At 32.5% G+C, this 24,396-nt stretch overlaps 3 protein-coding genes across 8 annotated transcripts; 1 reads left to right on the top strand and 2 right to left on the bottom strand.

Moving 5' to 3' along the window:
- Nucleotides 1–1,201: 1,201 nt before the first annotated feature.
- LOC140883719 (uncharacterized) lies at nucleotides 1,202–3,167 on the bottom strand. Its single transcript, XM_073290297.1, has 3 exons — nucleotides 3,075–3,167; nucleotides 1,844–2,166; nucleotides 1,202–1,590 (listed from the first exon to the last, which is right to left on the bottom strand). The coding sequence occupies exons 2-3, from the start codon at nucleotides 2,118–2,120 to the stop codon at nucleotides 1,511–1,513; spliced, it is 357 nt and encodes a 118-aa protein (XP_073146398.1). The 5' UTR covers nucleotides 2,121–2,166; nucleotides 3,075–3,167; the 3' UTR covers nucleotides 1,202–1,510.
- Nucleotides 3,168–9,840: 6,673 nt separating this feature from the next.
- On the top strand, nucleotides 9,841–15,043 carry LOC140880010 (uncharacterized). Of its 5 annotated transcripts, none has more exons than XM_073284047.1 (11): nucleotides 9,841–10,177; nucleotides 11,387–11,505; nucleotides 12,028–12,322; nucleotides 12,568–12,651; nucleotides 12,786–13,277; nucleotides 13,500–13,635; nucleotides 13,720–13,882; nucleotides 13,959–14,087; nucleotides 14,194–14,388; nucleotides 14,476–14,598; nucleotides 14,685–15,043. In XM_073284047.1, exons 3-11 carry the CDS (start codon nucleotides 12,049–12,051, stop codon nucleotides 14,796–14,798), a joined length of 1,710 nt encoding a protein of 569 aa, XP_073140148.1. In that variant the 5' UTR covers nucleotides 9,841–10,177; nucleotides 11,387–11,505; nucleotides 12,028–12,048; the 3' UTR covers nucleotides 14,799–15,043. The 5 variants fall into 5 exon arrangements, with proteins under 5 accessions (XP_073140148.1, XP_073140150.1, XP_073140149.1 ...); XM_073284049.1 differs by lacking the exon at nucleotides 9,841–10,177 and adding an exon at nucleotides 10,377–10,527; XM_073284048.1 differs by lacking the exon at nucleotides 9,841–10,177 and adding an exon at nucleotides 10,595–11,182.
- A 3,739-nt stretch (nucleotides 15,044–18,782) lies between these two features.
- On the bottom strand, nucleotides 18,783–22,783 carry LOC140885263 (cyclin-dependent kinase C-2 C-like). Of its 2 annotated transcripts, XM_073292210.1 has the most exons (9): nucleotides 22,067–22,783; nucleotides 21,680–21,964; nucleotides 21,209–21,526; nucleotides 20,907–21,134; nucleotides 20,725–20,822; nucleotides 20,411–20,519; nucleotides 19,841–20,332; nucleotides 19,397–19,529; nucleotides 18,783–19,257 (listed from the first exon to the last, which is right to left on the bottom strand). In XM_073292210.1, the coding sequence occupies exons 1-9, from the start codon at nucleotides 22,565–22,567 to the stop codon at nucleotides 19,250–19,252; spliced, it is 2,172 nt and encodes a 723-aa protein (XP_073148311.1). In that variant the 5' UTR covers nucleotides 22,568–22,783; the 3' UTR covers nucleotides 18,783–19,249. The 2 variants fall into 2 exon arrangements, with proteins under 2 accessions (XP_073148311.1, XP_073148310.1); XM_073292209.1 differs by having other exon boundaries at nucleotides 19,841–20,519.
- Nucleotides 22,784–24,396: the final 1,613 nt, after the last annotated feature.

Below are 24,396 nucleotides of genomic sequence, written 5' to 3'. Positions count from 1 at the left end.
TTACTTGCTTATATAGTATGTTTTTACGTATATGTTATGTTCTTGTACAATCTGTTTTTTATTAAATAATTATAAAAAATAAAAAATATTAAATAATTGTAAAAAATAAAAACAAAACAACAAACAAAGAGGCTACACCAACGTATCAATTAGGGTGTCAATTCGAGTGAGTCGGGTTGGAGATTTTTTTAAAAAAAATTTCTCAACACAAACCCGACCCAAACACAAACTCGGCTAACCCGACTAACCCGATCAACCCGAATCAACTCGATTTTTTTTTTAAAAATAATTAAATAAAAATTCAAAACACACAATAATAATAGTAATATTTAATTTAATCACATAATAACAAAATCTAAGCTTATATATAATTTAAATTTGAAAGTCTAGTTGTAAAAAATTTAAAATATACTTACTACAAAAAATAAAAATTTATTTTAAAAAATAAAAAAATATACAAAATAAAAATTAAATGACGAAAATCTATTATATCAATAATTTAATATACAATAAATTTTTTTTTCAAACATACAATGCATAAAAATGTAGCAAATATTTTCTTAATTTTATATAAAAATAATAATAATAAAATTTTTTGGGTCATCCCGAACTCAACCCAAACTCGATTAATTTTTTCAGGTTAGCTTTCGGGTCAACCCGATTTGACCCGAACCAAAAAATCTTCAACTCTAATCCGATAATTCTTGGGTCGACTCATGTCGAGTTGATGAGTTGGGTTGAATTTTGACATTCCTAGTATCAATTTGGTGTGATCACACATTTAATATAACAGAAAGATTTATAGAGATAGAAATATATCTAACACTCTTGTGAACGTTTATACAGTAATATTATTGGACTTAAAAGTTAAATTTTTTTATATAAAAATACGAATAATTATATCGAAATATTTATAATTATTTTGTTGTAATATGTATTGATTGTTTGAACAATGTGTAGTTCGTAATATATCCGCGAACTTTTTAACTTTTTCCGGCATAGTTTATTAGTTTAGCAAATATCCGCATGTATTATATATATATAATGTCAGTGGTTAGATCCGCAAGTAAAAGTACACATAACTGAGAGAGTACAAAAAATTATTTTAAAAAAATTTAATATGCTCTAACCGCAAGTAAAAGTACACATAACTGAGAGAGTACAAAAAATTATTTTAAAAAAATTTAATATGCTCTAAATGATCAAAAGTTCAACAGTACAACGTTACACAATCTTAATACACTCTAAATAATAGAAATAAAAAAACTACTATCGGATTAAAAAAATGTGTTTTAAATGCTATACTATTTTGTGATGAAATAATTATAAACTTCAAATTTCAATAAAACAACATTTGTACACAACCATATTGTAGCAAACAAAACACGAGCAAATATTTTTTTGGTTATTATGGGATAATACACTTAGTCTATGTTTTTCAGATGCGTGTGCGTCATGTCGAAATGGGAAGATAAACGCCATGTCGAAATGGGACGAAGAGGCAGAAGGCTCAATAATCAGGAATTGATGAAAAGCGATAGCCTTGGGCGCCTCTCCATGAATAGTACGCTATTCGAGTCTCATAGAATCCTGCAATTGTGAAGTAAGAGGCAACACATAGACTGCGCAGTCGCTAAATCAACCAAGGAGATAAGGATGAAGAATACATGAGTCAAAATCTAGAGAAATGATGATTCTAAGGAGTACTTGATACCCCATGGATGTAAAGTTCATCAAAAGGTAGTCCAAACATAAGGAAGACAATATTTATCTTACAAAATAATCTGACCAGCGTTAAGACAAAACATAGCTATTAAAGGATGAAAATGAGGTCTTAAGATACCTGGAAGGAAGGTAAGGAATCCGAGTCCTAAGAGGCCATATGCTTGAGATGATTCCCCTTCCATGTGACCCATGAAGATGAAGAGTGAGAGCAAAAGAAGCAGACATCCAAGGAGGAGTAGGAAAACCGCCAGGAGGATGGACTTCCAAGGAATCTTATCAAAGGTTTTTGGAGTGTAGTTGAATCTCGGATCATGTTGACTTTTGTTTCCATCATCGTAATAATCATCTTCATCAACAGAAAGACGACTATAGTTGACATTTCGTCTAGAAGCCATATTATCAACTAGTAGTTGTGAAACGCTACGTGGTTGTGTAACACAGCTTCAGGATGACACAACCGGAAGAGAAAAGCAAAAATAATGATTTTGTTACCTTCTCATCATCCACGAAAAAAACGACATCAAAAAACATTGAATAGATTAATGATATATCCCTGGAAACTAAAAGAAAAGGAAAGCACGTCCTGACATCAATCAATAGATTCGGTGATCTAAGATTTTCTATATTTATCCCCAGAACATCTCTTAAGATAAAACAATCGAAGCCCCATTTCCCAAGAAAAACGGAAAGATGTGTCGTTTAGATCTAGTTCGACTTGTGAATTTCACTCTTGCAAAGATTCAAGACCTACACTGAATACCCATTATTATACTTCCCAGATCAGGATCACCGTGTATAATTCCGGAGTTGCTAAAAAAATAATAGTGGTTGAAAATGTAAAAAATTTCTAAAGGACCCTCGAATGCTAACAAAAGAGAACTGTCCCATGAAGCAAGCACATCAGTAACTCAATAACATTGAGCGAGAGACAACCGGATTTCTACTTTCATTCACCAATTGACATCAATCATGCGAACTCAATACCAACAAAAAAAAGAAATTTTTTTTTATCGAGCCAAGAACAGCAAAGGACACTGAAAAACCATGCGAGGCACACGTGTTAAACAAATTTAAAGCTAATATCGTACTGAAAGCGAACAAATGAAGAGGTTGGCTGATCAGATCATCAGAATATCACCAAATTTGTGAAACACACACGCTTCCACCCCCGAAATCCCGAATCATGTCAATTAAACAACAATTACGCACAAAATCCCTCATTTTTTCAACCATTACAATTCAATTTCAGACCGGTGGCCAGTAAGCTTCAGAATCAAATCCAGAAGGCATCCAAACACATCATAATAACAATAGACATTAAAATGCAATTGTTCATGATGGAATCTAACCTCGTATTACGATTATAACGCCGCCGCCGCCGCGAAGAGCAGAATGTTGATGTCTCACGCAGACAAAGTTGAGCAAATAAGGAAGGCGGCGTATTTTAGCCGGTCCAGTCGAATTGCTAGATTTTCAAGCGGAGAAATATATATGGGCCGAGCCTTATTGGCAAAACGTTTGGGCCTTGAATTAAGATCTGAATAATGTGGCCCAAAGTATTTAACCAATACAATGCCATTCTTAAAGAGCATGGGCCATGGGCCAGCTACCAGTACTTAAGTTGGCATTGTTATGAACGGTTAAATTGGGATGGATGCATATCCAAAATAATAATAATAATAATAATAATAATAGGATGAATGGATTTAGATTCGTGAAACAATTTTAAATTCATCGATTTGAAATGGGTAAGGTAGTATTGGTCAAATACCACCTAAGTTAAATGGTGAATTTGAAACTTATAAGACTATCTCCAGCCATTAGCACTAAAATAGTGCAATATTTACACTATTATTGTGTTAAATATAGTGCAAATAATATTTCATGTCCAGCAGTCTTCACCAAAAGAATATTCCATAATATTCTTTATTTTTACATATATTTTATAATTTATTTTTATTATATAAATTAATTGGTAAATTTAATTAAAAATTATATGAATTTGTATATAATTTATTAAATAACATTTTTGAAGTTGAATGAAATAACAACAAAATTAAAATATAATATTGCATAACACAATTATTCAATAAACACACAGTTACACATTTTCAAAAAACTGAAATACATAAAATACAAATAATATAAAAATTATCAAAAAAAAAACCAAAAAAAAATTAATAATAAAATAAACAAATAAACCATAAAATAACAAAACTAAAAGGAAACTAAATGAAAATAAAAAAAAAAACAAATATACTGTTTTGAACAGTGCAACTCCACTGTTCACAAATCACAACACAAAAATAACACCAAAATGCAGTTAGCTGTTGGAAAAGATTTCTGCTTCAATTTACAGCAGCACACTATTTTTGTGTGCCACTGGAGATGGTCTTATAAGCATAAAATTGTACTTAACTAGTTAGTTAACACAATACAATTGAAATCTTTCATTTTCATTTTGAACCAAATCGATACAATTTGAGACGTTAATTTGAAACCAAATCCACTCAAATTCTTCCATCCATACATAAAACGAATTATAACTTCTTGTTAAAGAAACTTGAAGGCAACATTTTTTGTATAAGGAGACATCTATTATTTTCAAATCTTTGTGTTTATCCTGTGTTTTGTTTGAGCTATATGATAATTTGAGTCGTGTATCTTTTTTCATCCATAATTTTCTATTTATTGTCGTTTAAGGTGACACTTAACTCACAATTAAGATGAATCTCTACTGCATTACCAAGTGGTGAGCATCGAATTAGGGATGTAAATGAGCCGAGCCGAACAGTATCAGGCTCGGGCTCGGCTCATTTGACAGAATTAAGGGCTCGAGCTCGATCCGAGCTTTTATCATAAGGCTCAGGCTCGGCTCGTTAAGTATATATAAAAGCTCAGGCTCGGCTCGAGCTCGGCTCGTTTATCATATTAAACGAGATTGGATCAAGTTCGACTCATTTTCAGGCTCATTAGAGAGCTCGTTTCAGGCTCGTTAGTGAGCTTGTTTTTGCACTCGTTAAGCAAGACTTGTTAAGGAAGTTCGGGCTCATTAAGTGAGCTCGTTAAGCAGGCTTGTTAGCGAGCTCTCTTTCTGGATCGTCAGACATATAACATAGCGCAAGTTTGATTATTTTTTTCGATTATAATTTTTCGATCAAATTGACTAGTTATAACTTGACTTATAAGCTTACCATTATCTAAAACTTCAATCTTCAACACAGCCCAATTCGAAAAATCCACCAATTTCATTTATCAAAGTTTTCGATCTTTATGAATTTACAACATCATTACTAACTGCTCAAGTCATCATATATTTTGAAATCTTCGAATTTATTATAGTTCAAATTCTAGATGCAAATTTCAACCATAATCATTCGACTGCTTTCAAATTTTACAAGTTCAATGTGCACTATCCTATGATATATAGTACACGATTGTATTCATAATTCCAAAAGTTTCACCACACGATTAAATAATTAATAAACTCAAAATTATTTATATCTTTTAAACAAAATCTGAAGCTCCCAACTAAAAATCCTAAACCCAAGTTTCGAGCATTTACCCTTGAAGAAAATCAACACTGTCAATGCTTATTTCACAAGTATATAAAACTTTATTATGTGGCTTAATTATTATAATATATATTTTTAGATTTAAAAAAAAATTATATTTATTTTAAAATGTTTTTAAAAAACCACTACACTATTATTTTTTATAATGAGATATAAACATTATTTGTGATACGATCTGCCCGTATATGAAATATTTTATTTAATGATATTATATAACTTTATTAAAATGTTGTGCACATATACATATATTGAGTTAACAAATTTTAACTCAAAAAATTTAATTTAGATAATTTCACAACTTTTTTTAACTGAAATTTTTTAATATCATTCATCTATCACATATAGTTATTATTCTCATAAGACATTTTAAATAAAATTTTTATTTTAGTTCTTAAAAAATATATTGATTGAATTGTCATTCATTAGTAATATTGTACATATAAATATTTTATTTATTGTGTTTTTAAGAGAGAATTTTAATACAATAATTTTAAAGTTAAAATAAAAAATACAAATTGTGGATACATCCTATATATTATAAATTCATTCTTATTTCAACAAAATATTATGTTACAATCATGTCATTTGCATTAATATTAATATTTTTTATTTGTCCACTCAAACTCAAACTCAAACTAGATAAAGTCACATAAATTAAATGAACATATTCGTGAGCCTCTGAATCGAGCCAAGCCCAAGTTAGAGCTCGCGAGCCTCCTAAACGAGCCCGAGCCCGAGCTCGGGCTCCCGAGCCTATTAACAAACATGTTCGCGAGCTCACGAGCCGAACTTCCTTAAGATCAAGCTCGGCTCGTGAAAATTGTCGAGCTCAAAATCAAGCTCGGGCTCAGCTCGATAAGCTTACCGAACGAGCTTTCTATCGAGTCGTGCTCCGAATAGCTCGTAAACCTTTCGGTACGTTTACATCCCTACATCGAAACCCCTACATCGAACGATGATTATATATCTTTGTGTCTTGACAAACTCATTGCATGTAATAATTATCTTTTTATATATTTTTAAAACAAAAATAAAACAAAATAAAATACACATTTGATATCTTTCGTTTTAATATATGATTTCCAACATTTGAAATCAGAAAATCACACACATACAAATTTGGAATGTCGTGGAGAACTTTGATAGTGCAAAAGTGCAGTGAATTCCACCTTTAAACAGCAAAAAGGAACCCCAACACTGCCAATTACAAATAAAAGCGACAGTAATAATTACAATCCCAATCAAACCACACAATAATAAGGTATACATACATATATATATATATATATATATATATAATATGTGTTGGGCATAACCCCACGAGGCATTATATTCAATGTTATTGATTGGTTGCCCGGTTTTCGAGGAGTCTTGGTTTATGGAGTTTGGTGGTGTCATCGGATCACAAATCCAAGATTTAACTTATTATATTTTAGAGCAAGTCTGAAGTGATAATGATATATATCTATGGTAAAAAAATTTTATTTTAGACATAAAAAATAATTCGATTGATTAAATTTCATCTTGCATGGTTTTTTTTATTATATGTGATATCATTTCATAAAATTTTTTTGTATACGTTTTATTAAATGAATTTACAGCGGATGTTGTATCAATATAAATGATATGAAATTAAGTTTTTAAATTTAAAACGATGTCTCAAATTCAAAATTCGATTACAAGTAAAACTCTACCGACTTAAAAAAAAAAATTAAAACTTTGATTCAAAAAAATAATAAGAATAATTGGAACAACCCACTCGAGTTCTGTGTGCCCCACTAACTTCAATAATTTGCCACTATCTAACATGGTTTCATATTATTTTTGTTTTTCATATTATTGAGCGCGGGGATCGTAGATTGCACATTAATAAGTCATTGTTATGGAGCTATAATATATTTATCCATCCATATCCGCTTGTTACACGATGTATTTATTTGCAAAGTCTATGTTAGACTAATATATGAATAGTGTCCATGTGCTGCATCTAACGGTTCATATTTTTTTGCATTTGAGATGTTCACATGAACATTATGAGCCGTTGGATCGCATAGACAAAACCGTATTTATATATATTAAAACCTTTTATATTAATTGCTCTTGAGATTTTAATAATCAATTTAAATATGATAGTTTTAGCTATTCTTAGTTTATGATATTTTATGAGTATGATTTTTTTTATATTTAGATAAAAGTAAAACAAGTATTACAATTAAATGTGGAAAAGATCGAGATAATTTTGTATTTTAGTGAATTTAAAATAATAAAGGTTTTTTTTTTAATATAATGGAATGATAGAATTTTCTATGTAATATAATATTAAATTTTTTTATATATTAAAATGTATCCCATCGAAACTATATTTAAATTAAAATATTATATAGATTATATTAATATACACTATATTATTTATATAAAAGCTGAAATAATATGTTTGAAGGCGAGCTTTGAAAGTAAGATCTTGTGGATCACATGACGTCTTCTCCCATCGAAAATTCCTAGAAATTCCACATGTTTTGGATTCTCACATGAACAAAAAATAATAATGGTACATTAAAACTTTTCTTGGAATAAATAAATTAAGACTTTTCGAACAAATCAAATTGCCAAAGTCAATGTGCGTGTGATTCAAGATGTTTTGACGCAATCGGAGCGAGCATATAAGTTTTTCAAAACTCAATTAATAGGAATATATTCCGTTTAAAAATGCTACCAACAATATATTTATATGAAATAATAAATTCTCTAATTTATAATTTAATAATTTATAATATTCTCATCATTTGTTGTTAATAAAATATTATATTTTGAATATAATTTTGATGAATATATTGATTTTAAAAATTTTCAATTGTGTATGTGTTGAGATTAAAAATATTTTAAACATATAAATATCTATACTATCTATACTATATTATAATACTTGAGAGATATATAATAACCGTATTTGGTATGACAAAAAAACACCATGTTTTTTTTCCACATTTTACCCACACTTTAACTATTTTCTCACGTTTTACCTTCATCTCCCTATTTCATTCTCTCTCCCACCCTCGCATCTCTCCACAACAACTTTTTCTCACTCTCCCACATTCTCATGTCTCCATACCAACTTTTTTCCACAAAGTAGAAAAGAATTCAATCCTCCAATATAGCCAAAATATCAAGCAAAGATAGTAAGTTTCTTCTCCAATGAAAGGGTGTGTTGCTACTGTTTTTTTTTTTTTTTTTTTTTTTTATCTTTCATATCTCAGTCAAATTTTTATGATTCATTATAGTGAATTTTTTCGATTTCGTATCATCTATCTAATTTTTTTCTACAATTGATACTATCACATTTTATTAGTTACACACGCATAGCGTCTATGCGTGTGCCACTGCAGCTAATAAATATAATAGATCAACGGGTCCAACCTGAACCCATACGAGACCCAAACCTGTCGAGTTTTTACGTCCTCAGGGTTGGTTTAGAAATGAGATGGGGCGGGTATAGGTTTATATACATTTAATTTTTTTAAAAAAATATACATTAAAAAAAAGAATTATTAAAATTACTTTTTCATTCAAAATATATAATAATCTAGAAAACTCATATTTTCAATTATCCATCTATGATCTTAAATTTAAAAACTAAAGTGGTTTATACTTTATAATGATAGTCGTTTTTTTACTACTGATTAAAATATCGAGCTAATCCCATTACAACTGATCATGCATATTTGTTTCCGATAAATAATCAACAAATTTAAAATATACGGTCTATCTATTTTTGTGCTGTTAAATAAATTACGAACCAAACAGCATCTTATAAATATAAACATTGTTATATGGATCTTTCCGAAAAAAAGGAAAAAAAAACATTGTTATATATATGGATTGTATTTATAAGTATAAAAGTAAATTTTTTTATCATGCAGTATACTTGTCGTTGTATTTAAAATCCGTATGAAATATATCAAGTTACAGACTAAAATAAACTCAAATTTATTTTTAAAAACAAAACAAAACAAAAAAACAAAAACGAAAAAATTATTATATTTTATATAAAAAATATTACTTTCCACTCTTTAAATAGAACATGTCGACCCGTGTATGAAGAAACCAATCTTTTTTTTTTTTATTTTATAAAAGTCCTTTAATTTATAATCAACATAAATCTAGTTTAAAATCATGATTTCAATTGACAACAATAATTATTCATATTAAAAAAACTATTCAACCATGTTATTTGGATTGCTGATCATATTAAAAAAATTATTGAAACATGTTATTCGAATTGCTTTTAGCACTCATAATTTTTGATAAAATGACAAACGTTTCAGTAACTTCATAAACAATGCCACATGTTTAATTATTACATACGACCATAATCAATGACAATAACTTTCGATAAAACAACAATTGTTTCATTCAGTCCTATATTATTTTTTTTTATCCATCAAAAAAATTTGAAAGAAGACACAATGCATTCAGTCCTATGTTGTTTTTTTTATCCATCAAAAAAATTTGAAAGAAGACAATGCATTCTTCGGGCTAACTTAGATATATATTACAAGGACATTTGTTAGAAATAAATATTTAACGATAACAACGAGAAAAAAGTGGGGCATCACACCAAACAAGCAACCTCCTAATTTTCTTGCTTTGTTCCTCATTTACATTTTGTATGAACACAGAAAATCTATAAAGAGAAAACACTCGTTATTGGAGAAAAAAGCGAAAAAAGGATTCGAATTGTTATTTGGATCCGACAACGTCGGACCCATTTCTCTCTCTCGTAGCTCTGCAAATTGTTCTCCATCTTTGTGTATATATCCTTCCGGGAGAGGGGCACACCAGGAAGCCTTTTTTTTTTTTTCCGCTGTTTCCTTTTGAATGTACGTATATAAATACGGGTCTGGACGCGTATGTATGTATTTATGTATGTATTTTGTTTGTGTACGCGTTTCCTTGAAATGTTTTCGGTTACACGCGTATGTATGATCTTGTTTACGTCTATGATTAATGGGTTTCCAAGAAAATGTGTAAGCTTTTCTTTGATGATATTTAATAAATTTTCTTACTTTTTTTTTATAATTAGAAAAATCGATTCTTGTTGATTTACAGCTTTTGAATTGGGTTTATTATATATCTTGAGATAACATTGTTTAGCAATTTATGTATTCCGCTTCTTGTCGCTTGTGAGCTGTGGATTTGTCTTCACATTTCCAGTTTCTTGAATGATTTGGTGCGTTTCTATTTTTATACGTTCTTGATGGTGACTATTAGTTTTGTTGTGTTTGTATTATTGTGTAGTGTGCTGCATTCATTATACAGGGGGACACCCATAGCCATATAATTTTCTTTTCTTGGGCTTTTTTGTGTTTTGTCTTGTATTGATCATATGATAAGGATCCATATGGACTATATCTAGATTAGCACAAGGAAATCTAACTGGGAGTGTGGGCATATGGTATCGTGGATGGGCAAAACTCTCAATGTTGGAAAAATTACTTACGAAAGTTAATTAGTTTTGCGTTTGAGGAGTCGACTGTAATTGCTGGCCGCTAGCCCGGGCTCCACCCAGTCCATTTGGGAAGTTGTCTTTGTTTGCATCGTCCTGTTATCTTTTTCATTCTTATTTGATCTTAGAAAGTGGCATTTCTTGGTCATTTTCACCCACTCCTTTTTCTTTTTTAGAACTTCAGAACACTTGCAAAAAGGCAATTCTAAAAGTTGTATGTGTTGGGAACTCACTCAATGTGTTATTTAATAGTTTACATTTTTTTTAAGTACGATCTGGTAGAGGTCTCGAATTCAAGCCCTGTCACATCCAATAATGTAGAATGGATTCCACATTCTTAAGATCAGAATACAAGAGAATACAAGCTGTGCACAATAGGGTGTGTTAAAATCAAGTCTTCTAGAAATTTTTTGTTGAGCTTTTCTTTAAATTTTCTGTGATCATGTAGAGATGGCTAACGTTAACCTCCATGGTTTTCCCCTTAACATATTTGGACTTTTGACGTTATGTGGATTTTGTGACTAACATCCATCTCTTCCTGAAATCAACTGATTTTTTTTTTTCTCTTTTGACACCTATACAGGTCCTAAGGAGAAGTGGAGCATACAGGTGATCACTCTTTGTGTTGAAAAGATTGTGGTAACCATAAGAAAGGGGACCCACAGGTTCAACTACTGGTTAAAATGCTTAACTTGTGTTGAGGTATGATCACGGTAGTCCTAAGTGTCAATAGATATATTAATTCATTTCATAGCTGTCGAAGGTGGAACAAATAATACAAGAAACAAGAATTATTGCTTTATCTGCAGCTGTACTACTAGAAATTTCCACCTTTATGTATCTTATCTTGCAAATTATGGAAAGTTATGTCCTATCTTAAGATGGTAGTAGAAATGCCGATTAAATCGAGATGAACAATTCATTTTGTAGCATATATTGTTAGACGTGTAGGCCACCTCATGGTATTTAATGTAGAACCCACACATGTTTACATGTATCTAATGGTTGATGCCACACAGAAAGTGTTTCTCTCATACTAGTTTAGATTAGACCAAACTTGAAAATTATAATTTAGGAAATGGTTTTGACGGTTAAAATTGATTCTTTCTTGGAAGTTGAAAAGTGCCATTTTTGGCACTTGTTATATATTACTGAAAGCACTTGGAGTTCTACTGTATTATGTAACATAGTATATCATTAAATTCCGCTTATGGTTTTGCACAGATTTAGAACCGAGTTATCATAATGGGTGCTTGCGCATCAATTCCAGCTTCAACTGGTAAATCACTGAAGATCACCAAAGTGAGGAAGAAGCATCGTGGCCGTTCCAAAAAGCATCATGTCAATAATGTTGCGGATGGAAACAGAAAAAGGGCTAGTGATGCTGGAGCTCGGGTGACGGATTTTGCTCTGAGTGAGTTTGTTCACACAACTACCACCTGCAGAAGATCGGAGGTGTCCAATTCCACGTTCCATCTCACTCAGTTGCAGTGGCACCACAGTCAAATTGATGCTAATGGTATGTCCTTGATTATTGAATTTTTTATTTTGACAAAAAGATCCATGCTAACAATTGATATCAAGAGTTTAAAAAAAGAAGAAAATATCAGGTTTCTTTTTTATTTCACACATTTTGGTCATACTAGCTTCTCATTTTATTTATGTCTGCCAGTAATAGCTTGAGCAACAAGAACTATCAAGTTAGTTTGACTAAAGATATATTTACCTTCTTGAAAATGATTTGATATATTTGTGCTTTTGTAGGAGTTAGCCAGGATGATGCCTGGTTCGACACACTTAGCATACTAGAGTCTGACTCAGATGATGACTTTAGCAGTGTACATGGAGGTAAAAAAATTGATACCTTTTCGTTTGGTAACCAATGGCTTTGGCGTTCATGTCCAAGATATTTTGCTGGTCTGTTTTGAAGTTTATTCTCAAATAATTCTATTTTGTTCTTCCTGTCAATTCTTGTTCTGCAGATTTTTTCCCCCACATTCCAAATGTACCAGTTATTCAGTACGAAACTTCATCATGCTTTTTGGATAACAAGCAGCGTAATTTCAAAGAATACCATGAAAAATATCTGAAAGTAGAACATTGTAGAACCGAGAAGTTCTTAAGCAATGATGGAGTCAAGGACTTGAAGGGACTTACTTTTGTAAATACACAAGGAAAAGAACTTGCAGGTTTTGTGAAGAGTGAAGAACCTGGTACTAGGAAGAAGAAAAACTTGGATCGGGCTTTCGTGAGTTTTAATGGGATAAAAGATGACACAATCCATGGCGACGAGAAAACTCCCCAGGATTTGTTGAAGTCCGTCTTTCCTCGGTTGGTTCCCTCAGTAAGTTTTAATGACAAGATCAACCTTGCCTCGAGTTCAGGACAACAATCTCAAAGAAAGAAATCAACAACGGTCATCAGGCTATCCTTCAAGAGGAAATCTGTTGATGGAGAAGAAACAAATGAATTTCGTGAGTACTTTTTTATTTATTGTACCATGATAAAATATTACGTAACAACAATCCTCTATATTGTCAGTGATATTTGCACTACTATACAGTTCAAGAGATTTGCATTGTATAGTTACAACCAACTATTGATTTTGGTGCAGCCACAAAATGCTGAGTTCTACACATCATTTATATTGAATAGCTCAATCTCACTTAACCCGAAAGCAAATTTGGTCTATACAGGTGCAGCCACAAAGTACCTTTATCGTCCAAGAGCGGGACTAATGATTCCATGTTGCTCTGAGGTGAAGCCAACTTCAGGAACATGGGCTGAAATTGAGCCCTCGACCTTTAAGCTCCGTGGAGACAACTATTTCAAGTACGTTTTTTTCCTCCATCCGTCGGCCACTAAAAAAATTCAAGCAAAATTTCATCAATTTCTTGACAATTGAATGCATTGCAGAGATAAGAAAAAGTCTCCTGCACCAAATGTTTGTCCTTACATTCCCATTGGTGTTGATTTGTTCACGTCCCCAAGGAAAATTAACCACATTGCGCAGCATCTCGAGTTACCCTCTATAAAAGCAGATGGGAAAATTCCTCCACTTCTAATTGTTAACATTCAGGTAATTTGATGCCCGGTTTAAGCTTCCAAGTTTCTGGTTAAGGCCAATTTAATCTGATATAAATTTCATCATGCAGCTGCCCACTTATCCGGCACCCATGTTTCTTGGCGATGGTGATGGAGAGGGCTTAAACCTTGTCCTGTATTTTAAACTTTCGGAAAGTTTTGAGACAGACGTATCTCCCCAGTTTCAGGAAAGTATCAAGGTAACTATATCGATTTATTCACTTATATAAATGCTAGAAAATCCCAAGGGTCTGAAGTTTAATTGAGTTTGATTCTTCTACTGAAATCAATGCTTTTATGCTCCAGAGATTGATCGACGATGATATGGAAAAGGTTAAAGGTTTTGCTAAAGAATCAGTTGTTCCCTTCAGAGAGAGGCTAAAAATCATGGTTGGGGTGGCTAATCCAGAAGACCTTGTATCAAATTCGACAGAGAGAAAACTTCTGAATGCTTACAACGAGAAACCTGTTCTTTCTCGTCCTCAGCACGAGTTTTATCAGGTGACAAAAGTCTTCTAAAGAAAGGAAGACAATCATCAATACTTGTATCATGGTGCTTACCAATATTCGCCTTCCTGTATTATGCAGGGTCCTAATTACTTTGAAGTCGATCTTGATATCCATCGCTTCAGCTTTATAGCAAGAAAGGGACTTGATGCATTTCGTGAACGATTGAAGAATGGGATACTCGATCTGGGATTGACCATTCAGGTTCAACACATCAAACCAGCACTCATTCCCATTTATTTCTCTCTTTTTTCCTGGAATTGCTACTGAAGCCTTTTTCTTGAAAACAGGCACAAAAACCAGAAGAATTACCCGAAAAAGTCCTTTGCTGTTTGAGATTGAACAAGATCGACTTTGTTAATCATGGCCAAATACCGACGATTGTACGTCTTGATGATGACTGAGACTACATTTAGCCATGTTATCTGGCCTTTCGAAGCTGGTGGAGAAAATTTCCAGGCTACCATGGTCTTCCTGTTCCCGGTCCAGGTCCAAGCAAATCCCACAACCAGTTATCAAAATAAAAATAATCTTGTTTTGTTATTGACTCAGTCACATTTTTAACGTCTAATAAATGTACCCTCTGATAATTAACATAATGTAATAATTATGCCTCCAACAATTCGGTATGTTAATTTTTTCATTTACTCTCCTGGTCTTATTCCAGCATACCAAATTATAATGAAGAAGGATACCATGTGTTATATATGAAAATTGGCATCATCCTGAAGGTACTATTGCCCTAAAAAAGATGTAAATATAGGATTTCGATGTGTTGCTGCACAATCATTGTTGACACTTATGTGACGATGTCCGTGTAATTATAATTTTTTACATAAAAGTGGGAGCCAAATATTTATTATTACTAGGAATGAACACGTGCGATGATGAACGTGGGTGAATAATAATAGAAAATATAATCATGAGATTGAGAAAATATCTAATATCATTTGAATAACATCATGTTTACAAGTATTGATTATAGATCTAAATAGATCAAAACATAGTAGATAAAAATACATATTGACCATAAATCATATATGTTCATTTATTATAAATCTGTTTCAGAGGAGTTTTTGTGAATTCATATTTGTTGTAAGAATTATCTTGATTAAAAAAAATTATAAAGATTATCTCAATCATTTAATTCACAAGCAGAAAGTAATTTTTATTTTTTTTTAACTTTCTCATTAATTTATCTTTCTATGAAGAAAGTTGAAATAAATCAAACTAATCAAATTTTACTACAAATAAATATTCGATTACAAATAAAAGTATTTCATCCGAAAGCAAATCAATATATTATTTCAGCCACACTCCATCCCACAATTTTTTCATAACAAATTTGGACGTGATAGTGACAATCATTTGTTCATACCTACATTCCGTTGAGTTGTAGTTATAATAATAATAATGTATTATTTATTAATAATCATGATTTAGTTAATATGTAATATTCAATATTAACAGTTTTGTTATTTAAAAATGAGGCTAAAAATTCTCTGTATATATATATATAATGAATAAATAAATAAGACAACAAAGAAAGATACATAAGTGAACAAAGTTACATTTATTCACGGAAAAGAACCATTCAAAATTTTTTTATATGAAAAAATTATTTATAAAATAAAAATTTACATTTGGTGATTAATCCGCTAAATTTTAGATATTTAATGTGTTCTTAAATAGAGCTACATCAGACATGGCCAAGGGCCGGGTCTAACCCGAACCATGGGCCGTGGTCAACGGGCAGGTTAACCGGATCAACGAGTTTGACTCGTACATGTGACCGGACTGATCATTAGGCGATCTGGTTATGGTTTACGGGTGACAAACTCGTCGAACATCCGGGTGGGATGGGTCGACCGACGGGTCAACCCATTTTTAAAAAAATATATTTAATGAAATGTGAGTGAATGTGATTGAATATAATGAAAATAAAATATATATTTTTAATATAAAATGTTAAAAGTTGAAATGTTATATATTTTTTTATTGAATAAATGTAATATATTTTTTATTAAGATAATGAAATATTTGATAGAGTTTTTATAAGATTAATTGTGCAATGTTATATTTTTAAAATTCACTTTTTATTCTTTAAATATTTGTTTAAAAATAATTTTTAAAAAATACAAGGGTCGGATCGGACCCAAAACCGGCGGTTAACGGGATCTGAACCCGAACTGGAACCGCCGGTTCCATGAACCGGACCGTAATCGGCCATAGGCAGGTCGGTTAAAGGTCGGTCTTTTGCTGAACCGAACCCGGCGGTCCGACCCTGATCCGAACCGTGGCCAAGTCTAAACTACATAAACAAATATATAGGCGCTAAAATTAATTGGGATCCTAAAAAATTAATGCACAAAAAATGTAAATGTAATAAAACTAAATAAATTATTATAGACTAATATATAATTTGCAAAAGAAATCCTTGGAACTAAAATAATCTCAGAATTTTGTGAAAATGATAATTATATTCTATAGATCAGCCGAATATTAAAAAAAACAACAAGAAGAAGAAGATATGGAAACAAAAACAAATCATTGACAACTTAAACTATTAAACCAAGAAAACCAATATAATATCAATGATTATCTCATGCATTTAATTCACAAGCAGAAAATAATTTTCATTCTAAGCTACATAAGCAAACATATAGGGGCTAAAATAAATTGAGATCCTAAAAAACTGAATGCAACAAAAATGTAAATGTAATTAAACTAAATAAATTATTGTAGATTAATATATAATTTGAAAGAGCTCAAAATAACTATCAAAAGAAATCCTTAGAACTAATATAATCTCATAATTTTGTGAAAATGATAATTATATTCTATAGATCAGCCGAACTGTAAAAAAACAAGATGAAGAAGAAGAAATGAAAACAAACACGAACCATTGATAACATAAACTATTAAACCAAGGAAACCAACATAGCATCAAAATTATCGCATGCATTTAATTCCAAGCAGAGAGTAATTTTCATATTTTAACTAAATTTTCGTATGAAGAATCGATGTGTTAGTATGGAAATATTAACTAACCATTTAAGCTAATACATAAAATGGCACAAACTAATAATAATTTGAGAAAAAATATTATAGTAAAGTCATGTATATATAGAACCTTAAAGAAGGAAAAAGTAGAAAGAAATTCAATGTATAACTATTAATGTCCTAATAATTACTCATTAGCTAAGATAGACAATGAAATTATAAATTAACTCATATTAAAAAATAACTTGCTAAACTAAATAGTACTGGAAGACATATAAGAAAATTCACAATTGAAAAGTGGTGTATTTATATATATAATAATAATAATAAATAATAAAAAAATATAATATAAATAAATATAATATAATATATATATATATATATATATAATAAAATAAATAATATAGATATAGAATATAGAATATAGATATATAGAATAGATATAGAAGAAGATAAACGGAATATAATAAAAATAAATATAATATAATATAAATAAATATAATATATAATATATATATAATAAAATAAATAATATAGATATAGATATAGATATATAGAATAGATATAGAAGAAGATAAACTGAATATAATAACAATGATGATGAAGAATTTGTATTATTTTTATATCATCATGTCTTTTTTGTTAGTATATATAAAAAATCTTATAATATAAAGTACATCAATATTTTTAAGTTTTATCGTCTTTTTTATTTTTTTTATCATAATATATTAAAACAACTTATTTTTAAAATAAACGTCACAACTAATAAGTTCCTACAACACGGCTTATAATATGAGTTTTTATAAGTTGTTTTTAAATCATTATTCTACCGCTATTGCAAAATGATTGGAAGCATATTCAATATAAATTTATTGCAAATACTTTCGATCATGGTATCAATGAAAGCAAGAGATCAAACGTACTGAAGATTTAAAAAGTATTTGAAATATCTAATTTTGTTGGGGGAATGCTTCCAAAATAGTATGTTTTTAGAGAAGTCATTAAATTTATATATCTTGACGAAATGTGAAAAAAATAAGAAGTATGTCATGTTTGACAATAAATGTGAAAAACTAACATTTTGTTTTAGGTCGAACATTTTTATAGTACTAGTTTTCTAATAAACTACCAAATATACATTTTTTGAAGCGTGTGAAGAAAAATGGAGTCTGATGGTGTAATGTGAATTGCATGAATGTATATTCGAAGGTAATTTTTTATTAGACAAAGATGTTGAGCGAGAAATTATCTAAAAATATTTCATTTATTTACCAAAATAATATAATCATTTTTGAATAACCGTAATCGGGGACCAAATAAGAACAAGTATCTTCAAAAAAATAAAATAAGAACAGGGAAACATAAAAGTTACTGTATCATAAAAATTGCATAATAAAATCATTGGTTTTTAACAAAAAAAAAAGGTTATTGAACTGAGAACTCTACCATGTTAAACAACTAGCAAATGGAAAAGACAACATCCGAATTTCATATTGTACATAAAACAAAGGTATTGGAAGGAAAACAAGTATAGGAATGAACAGAGTCGGTGTAGTATTCTTCTTCTTCTACAATGAGCAAAAGTCGTAAGCTTTACAAATATATTGGATGTTAATCACAAATGATCACCTTATATTCGTGTTTAACTTTCTTTTATGTCAGGCGAACCCGGATCGAGCTAAGAATTTTCAAGCAATCTGATTTGATATCCAAGCAAAAATTGGTGCAACACTCAATATTTGAGTGAAAAAAAAGCTCATGAGGCTAGCACCATTGTTTGGAGCTCCCCCGGGAAGTTCTAGCTCATGAAACTTTCATGCAGCCTTTGTCCATACATTCTTGGAACCTTGAATCACAAATCTGCAGAAAATACAGCAGAATAGAAAAATCGGCTTTCGGAGTTTAACTAGATGCAATGCCATGTAGGGGTAGAACAATTTAATCAAGGGGGACAACTTAATATATGTTCGGATCTGCCATGATGGCGTAGCTTTCTCACCTTTGTAAAACCGGGATCTATGAAGCGTTTGTTGTGTTTGGCTATGCTGTATTGAATCTATTTCTTGAGACTGATGAATGACAGGCCCTGAATATCCAATCCTGCCTTTCTTCCTCCTGTTATGATTATAGTCCTGTTGAGATGAAGAGCGAATTAGATTCGGCCTGTCTGAAGGGTGTGTTGTCTGTGGACAAATGCAGATTCACAAAATTGAGGGAGGGAGCCGGAGCGAGAGGGAGGCAATTTCATATATTTTGGTGAGGCCAAAATATGGATTTCCTTAAAACAAGTACATGTACAGCTTGATTTTTTCCCCATGTGTGGGGGTTAATCGCCCCCCTCACGCCTGTAAACCTTCCACCACACAAGTCTGCATCAAAGAGATTGACACAAAAAACACAGTGAAAGCCTATCTACTAGTATTTATATATCTCATTGCCTTACCAATGATAATTCACGTGCGTCGCTGCTATCAGATGGGTCAAAAGAATCGCGGTGATGATGAATTTGCACTCTTTCCCTATTCAATGGAGGCCTGCCTGCTGCATCACCGTGGACTTTTCTAGAAAATTCATTGGTATCTAGCATATCTGATTCCAAATAATCATGTGCGTAAAGTACACTGGATGGCTCTAACGCGTTGGACTTTTGACTTCTTGAACTGGTATGATGGCTGTGTAATCTTTTAAATACATCTGGCTGCTTTGGCCCTTTGCCCCATGTGAAACCAGTGGATCCTGTCGCTTCAACAGGTACAGAACGGATGCTGGATCCTTGTGATTCATGCGTCATCTGAGAAGCTTCAGACAAGGCCTCTGATTTTGTATCATAGGATAAGTTCAATGACATCCTAGGATCGATTCCACCTCTTCTACGATGTATATTTGTGCTGCCACCGTGGTTTCCACGAGCACCGTGCATGTTGGTCTCAACCTCCTTTGAAACAAGAAGAAAGTTTAGTACAAATGGCGATCTAAAAGCGTGGAAAAAGCCATGATCAGAAGGGGAGAGAACCTCTGTTGGAACAACTCTGCAGAAATCACTTGGTTCTTGCAGAGTTTTACGGACCCTTCTTGAGTTTCTTGAACCAGCTGAGATTCGTGCAGTGGCGCCCGTCTTCTTCCTGAAAATTGGCAAACTTTAGTTTGATATTCGAAAATGATCACTGTAAATGACTCATGCAGGATGTTATAATATTTAGTCTATCTTCTTTGTGCAATTAGTACTACACAAACTATTGGTTAAACTAATCTGTGTGCACCCGTATATTGTACTCGAATCAAATCTAGATATTTTAGTGCAGAAAACGAAACTGCAGGTTTTGTCACCTTCGTGCTTCTTCACGGAGTTTCGCATCAATCTCCTTGTTTGGTGGGAACTTAGGCAGACTTGATGGATCACATGCATAAGGTTTTGTATTGAAATACTGAGAAAAAGTATAAAGCCATAATAAATAAAGAGCTTTGTGTGATAAAGTTGGCATATTCAATTGCTTTATCAGAAATCTTACCACCGAGTCAAGAGCAGAGATAGCAGTTCCACGCTTGTAAGGTTCAATTGAAAGAAATGTCTCTATAAGTCTAACTGCACTCTTTGGAAATTCTTTGCATCTTTCTCGAAGTGTACTTTCGTAAGGATGCTGGGGTTTAAACATCGTCGCCATAGGAAGTCTTGATGTTTTCCAGTATTCATCCGCTGGAGAACCACAAAGTTTGAAGATTTTATGCAATTGCTCAACCTGCAGAAGCAAAAGATTAAGAGCACTTTCCTAAATTTCTAATGAATCAAACTCCATATTGACAACATTTGAACCTCATTCCTGCCCTTAAAGAGAGGCCTTCCAAGAAAAAGCTCAGCAAAAACACAGCCTACGCTCCACAGATCAACTGATTCCCCGTAACTCATTGAGCCCAAAAGCAGTTCAGGTGGGCGGTACCACAGAGTCACCACCCGACTAGTCAAGGGTTGCTTGTTTTTCGATCTCAAAAAATTCGCCAGACCAAAATCAGCAATCTTCAGAATCCCTTCATTATTTACCAAGATATTGGATACTTTAATATCGCGATGCATCACTCCTCGAGAATGGCAATGCTCCAAACCACTCAACAGTTGTTTCATGTAGCACTTAATCTACTCCCAGAAGAAAAACTCCAATGAGAAGACAGAATTGTGTTTATTTATAATCTTATGATCACCAAAACAATTCATGATCGTAAGAAGTACTCTGAAAACCAAAGTTGATCAAGCTTATAACAATCTAGTGCTAACTTGTTACGAACTAACCTGTGAATCAGAGAATTTTATGTCAGGGCAAGACAGCAGCCCGGAAAGGTCGTGTTCCATATATTCGAAAACAAGATATATACTACATGATAACCGGGAAGTAATGACACCCTCAAGCTTTATGATATTTGGATGATCAAGCTTGCGTAGAATCGTGATTTCTCGAGCCATGAATCTCACACTCTCAGGTTGAAAATTGTCGAACCGCACTTTCTTGAGTGCAAAGATCTTACCAGTCTCCACATCACGAGCTCTGTAAACACTGCTGTATGTACCTTGTCCAATCTACATATAGGCAAAGCAGAAAGTGTATCAATCCTGATCCGAAATATGTCGAACTTGAACTTTCATGGATATAAAAACACATCGCTTAAGCTATGACATTACCTTTTCGAATCTTTCGAATTTGTTTGATTGCAAAGGAAGCCATCCATCAATGGCTTCACCAGCCACAGCCGAGAGCCAAGCCGGCCATCCAGCAGCCACGTGCTCGCCTTCTATCAACCTTCCAAATTTAATGCTGAAAACAACTTTTTTCTCAGAGGACCCTTTCCTTAATGCCTTCAAATTTCCAGAGGAATCCTGAAAACCGTGTCTTTTGTTCCCAGATTCATCATCTTCCCCCACGATATCCGCCACCAACTCCTCTTCCTCCTCTTCCTCTTCCTCCTCCTCCTCGTCTTCTTCCTCCTCCTCCTCCTCCTCTTCGGGCTCCTCCTTTATCTTCTCCAAATGCCCAAATCCTGGTTTGACAAGTAAAGGTCCAGAAGAACTCAACCGTCCCGGCCTATGACTCGGAACAGACGCTCCAACTACGGCGATGACAGAGGCGGAATCATCAAATTCAGGGGAATCGGCCTTTACACTCTTGGAGCTAGCGCAACCCATGACCCACTAAAACCCATTAAAAGGAGCCGACAATGCGAACATCCAGACCGATCGGGAAAAAAAGGGGATGGTTTCGGGGTTGAATGGAAATGGCTCACCCCTGAAACCGCATCAATGCGGTGGCGTTGGATAAAGAATTTGCTCAGGGCAGAGAGAAAATTCTTCAAGAACGGAACTTTTTTGCGGAGGGGTGACGGGAGATAGAGAGAGAGAGAGAGAAAGGGAGAGCGCAAGATTTTCTGTCTCATTATTCTTCGTCACATCTGAATGTTTCTGTTGCGAGTTATGCGGACGCCAAGGGAACAAATCATTTGCATTTCGTGTGTACGATGATTTCTTTGGCGCTTGTTTCTTGATCCATTTCGTCACATGCAACGGTCCAATAACAATAAACAAAGAAGAAAAGAGGCTATATGAGCAGAGGCTCGATCGAGTTGAGACTTCGGTCTAGGGGTTGTAACGAGCTGAGCTACTCGTGAGCAGCTCGTGAGTAACTCGGTCAAAACTCGATTCGAGCTTAATTTGACCGAGCTCGAGCTCGAGTAGCTTGAGCATACGATCGAGCTTTGAAACTATGTGATCGAGTAGTTCGCGAGCTACTCGATAAGCCACATATAAAAAAAATAATATAAATAAATATATATAAATATAATAAATATTATATTATATTATATTTATATATTTATTTATTTATAATATATAATATTATATTTATTTATTTATTCATATATTTTTAATTTGTATATATATATAATTTTCAAGCTCGAGCTCGAGCTTGAATACTCGAACTACAAATGAGCTCGAGCACATATTTTACTACTCGATCGAGTAGTAAAATATGAGTCGAGCTCGAGCTCAAGTCATGTGCTACTCGAGCTCGCCTCGACTCGATAACACCCCTACTTCGGTCTATGAATAAGAGGAGCACCTTATTTAAGGAAACCCAAGGTAGCTTACTTTGGGTTCAGAAGCCAATCAAATCAAATTAAAAGTACTATTTTTTTAAAAAAAAAATGGGTTTGATTACAACAGCAGTTTTTAGCCAATCAAATAAAAGCACTTATTTTTTTAAAAAAAATAAGTTTGATTACAACGATAGTTTGTAAAAAAAAAACACTTATTTAAATCCAAATAAGTGCTTTTTAAAAGCCAAAAATTTTGTCTTTTTGGTTTCTACTTATATTTTTATTTAAAAAAAAAATCACTTTTTCAACATTTATCCAAACGCTAAAATCGTTTATATTTTTTTTTTTAATAAAAACACTTTAAAAAACTGGACTTATTTAAGTGTTTTTTTAAACCAATAACTTTTGTATCCAAACTGAATGGAGAGAGTTACGAGAAGAGAAGGGCGCCTCACAGCTCCTTACGGATACCCCACCTTTTATCAAAATCTTACTAAGAAGCCCCTAAGGGGTGTCCAAGTTGGTGGAGTAGGTGAACTCTTGGCCAGAGGTCAGGAGTTTAATTCCTCCTACCAACACCTTTTTGGATTAACCTGTCATATAGAGCTTGTCTAATGTAGTTTACCTAGCTAACGTAGTTTGCAGGCTATTGCATTAGTTCGAGAGTTTACTCAATGCACACCGAAAATAGTTGCTGCGGGTTCCCACGTTACAAGAAAAAAATCTTGCTAAGAAGTAAGGCCCCAAAAAGGGGCACATTCGTCCCTCAAATAAATAACCGAAACATGTCGTAAACGATCAAGTCTCTAAGAGCGTTAAAAAAACAATTTATGATTTGGTCTATTGGGAGATTAGTTTACACCAACTCTGCAACTCATTGTGCAACTTTATTTAATTCTTTATTAAATGCATGCATTGATTGAG

The sequence above is a fragment of the Henckelia pumila genome, chromosome 2 (genome assembly GCF_033568475.1).
Source record: "Henckelia pumila isolate YLH828 chromosome 2, ASM3356847v2, whole genome shotgun sequence".
Lineage (NCBI taxonomy): Eukaryota > Viridiplantae > Streptophyta > Magnoliopsida > Lamiales > Gesneriaceae > Henckelia > Henckelia pumila.
The sequence above is the reverse complement of the archived record's forward strand: the minus strand, read 5'-3'. Positions and strand labels throughout refer to the sequence as shown.

Bases quoted from the DNA above. Each gene is read 5' to 3' on its own strand.
- LOC140883719 (XM_073290297.1), bottom strand. From the start codon at position 2,120: ATGGCTTCTAGACGAAATGTCAACTATAGTCGTCTTTCTGTTGATGAA. The intron at 1,591-1,843 runs GTATCTTAAGAC...TCACAATTGCAG, and splicing joins ATTCCTTACCTTCCTTCCAG to GATTCTATGAGACTCGAATA.
- LOC140880010 (XM_073284047.1), top strand. From the start codon at position 12,049: ATGGGTGCTTGCGCATCAATTCCAGCTTCAACTGGTAAATCACTGAAG. The intron at 13,883-13,958 runs GTAATTTGATGC...TTCATCATGCAG, and splicing joins TTCTAATTGTTAACATTCAG to CTGCCCACTTATCCGGCACC. The intron at 14,088-14,193 runs GTAACTATATCG...TTTATGCTCCAG, and splicing joins AGTTTCAGGAAAGTATCAAG to AGATTGATCGACGATGATAT.
- LOC140885263 (XM_073292209.1), bottom strand. From the start codon at position 22,567: ATGGGTTGCGCTAGCTCCAAGAGTGTAAAGGCCGATTCCCCTGAATTT. The intron at 21,965-22,066 runs GTAATGTCATAG...GCCTATATGTAG, and splicing joins AATTCGAAAGATTCGAAAAG to ATTGGACAAGGTACATACAG. The intron at 21,135-21,208 runs GTTCAAATGTTG...TTGCTTCTGCAG, and splicing joins TCTTTAAGGGCAGGAATGAG to GTTGAGCAATTGCATAAAAT.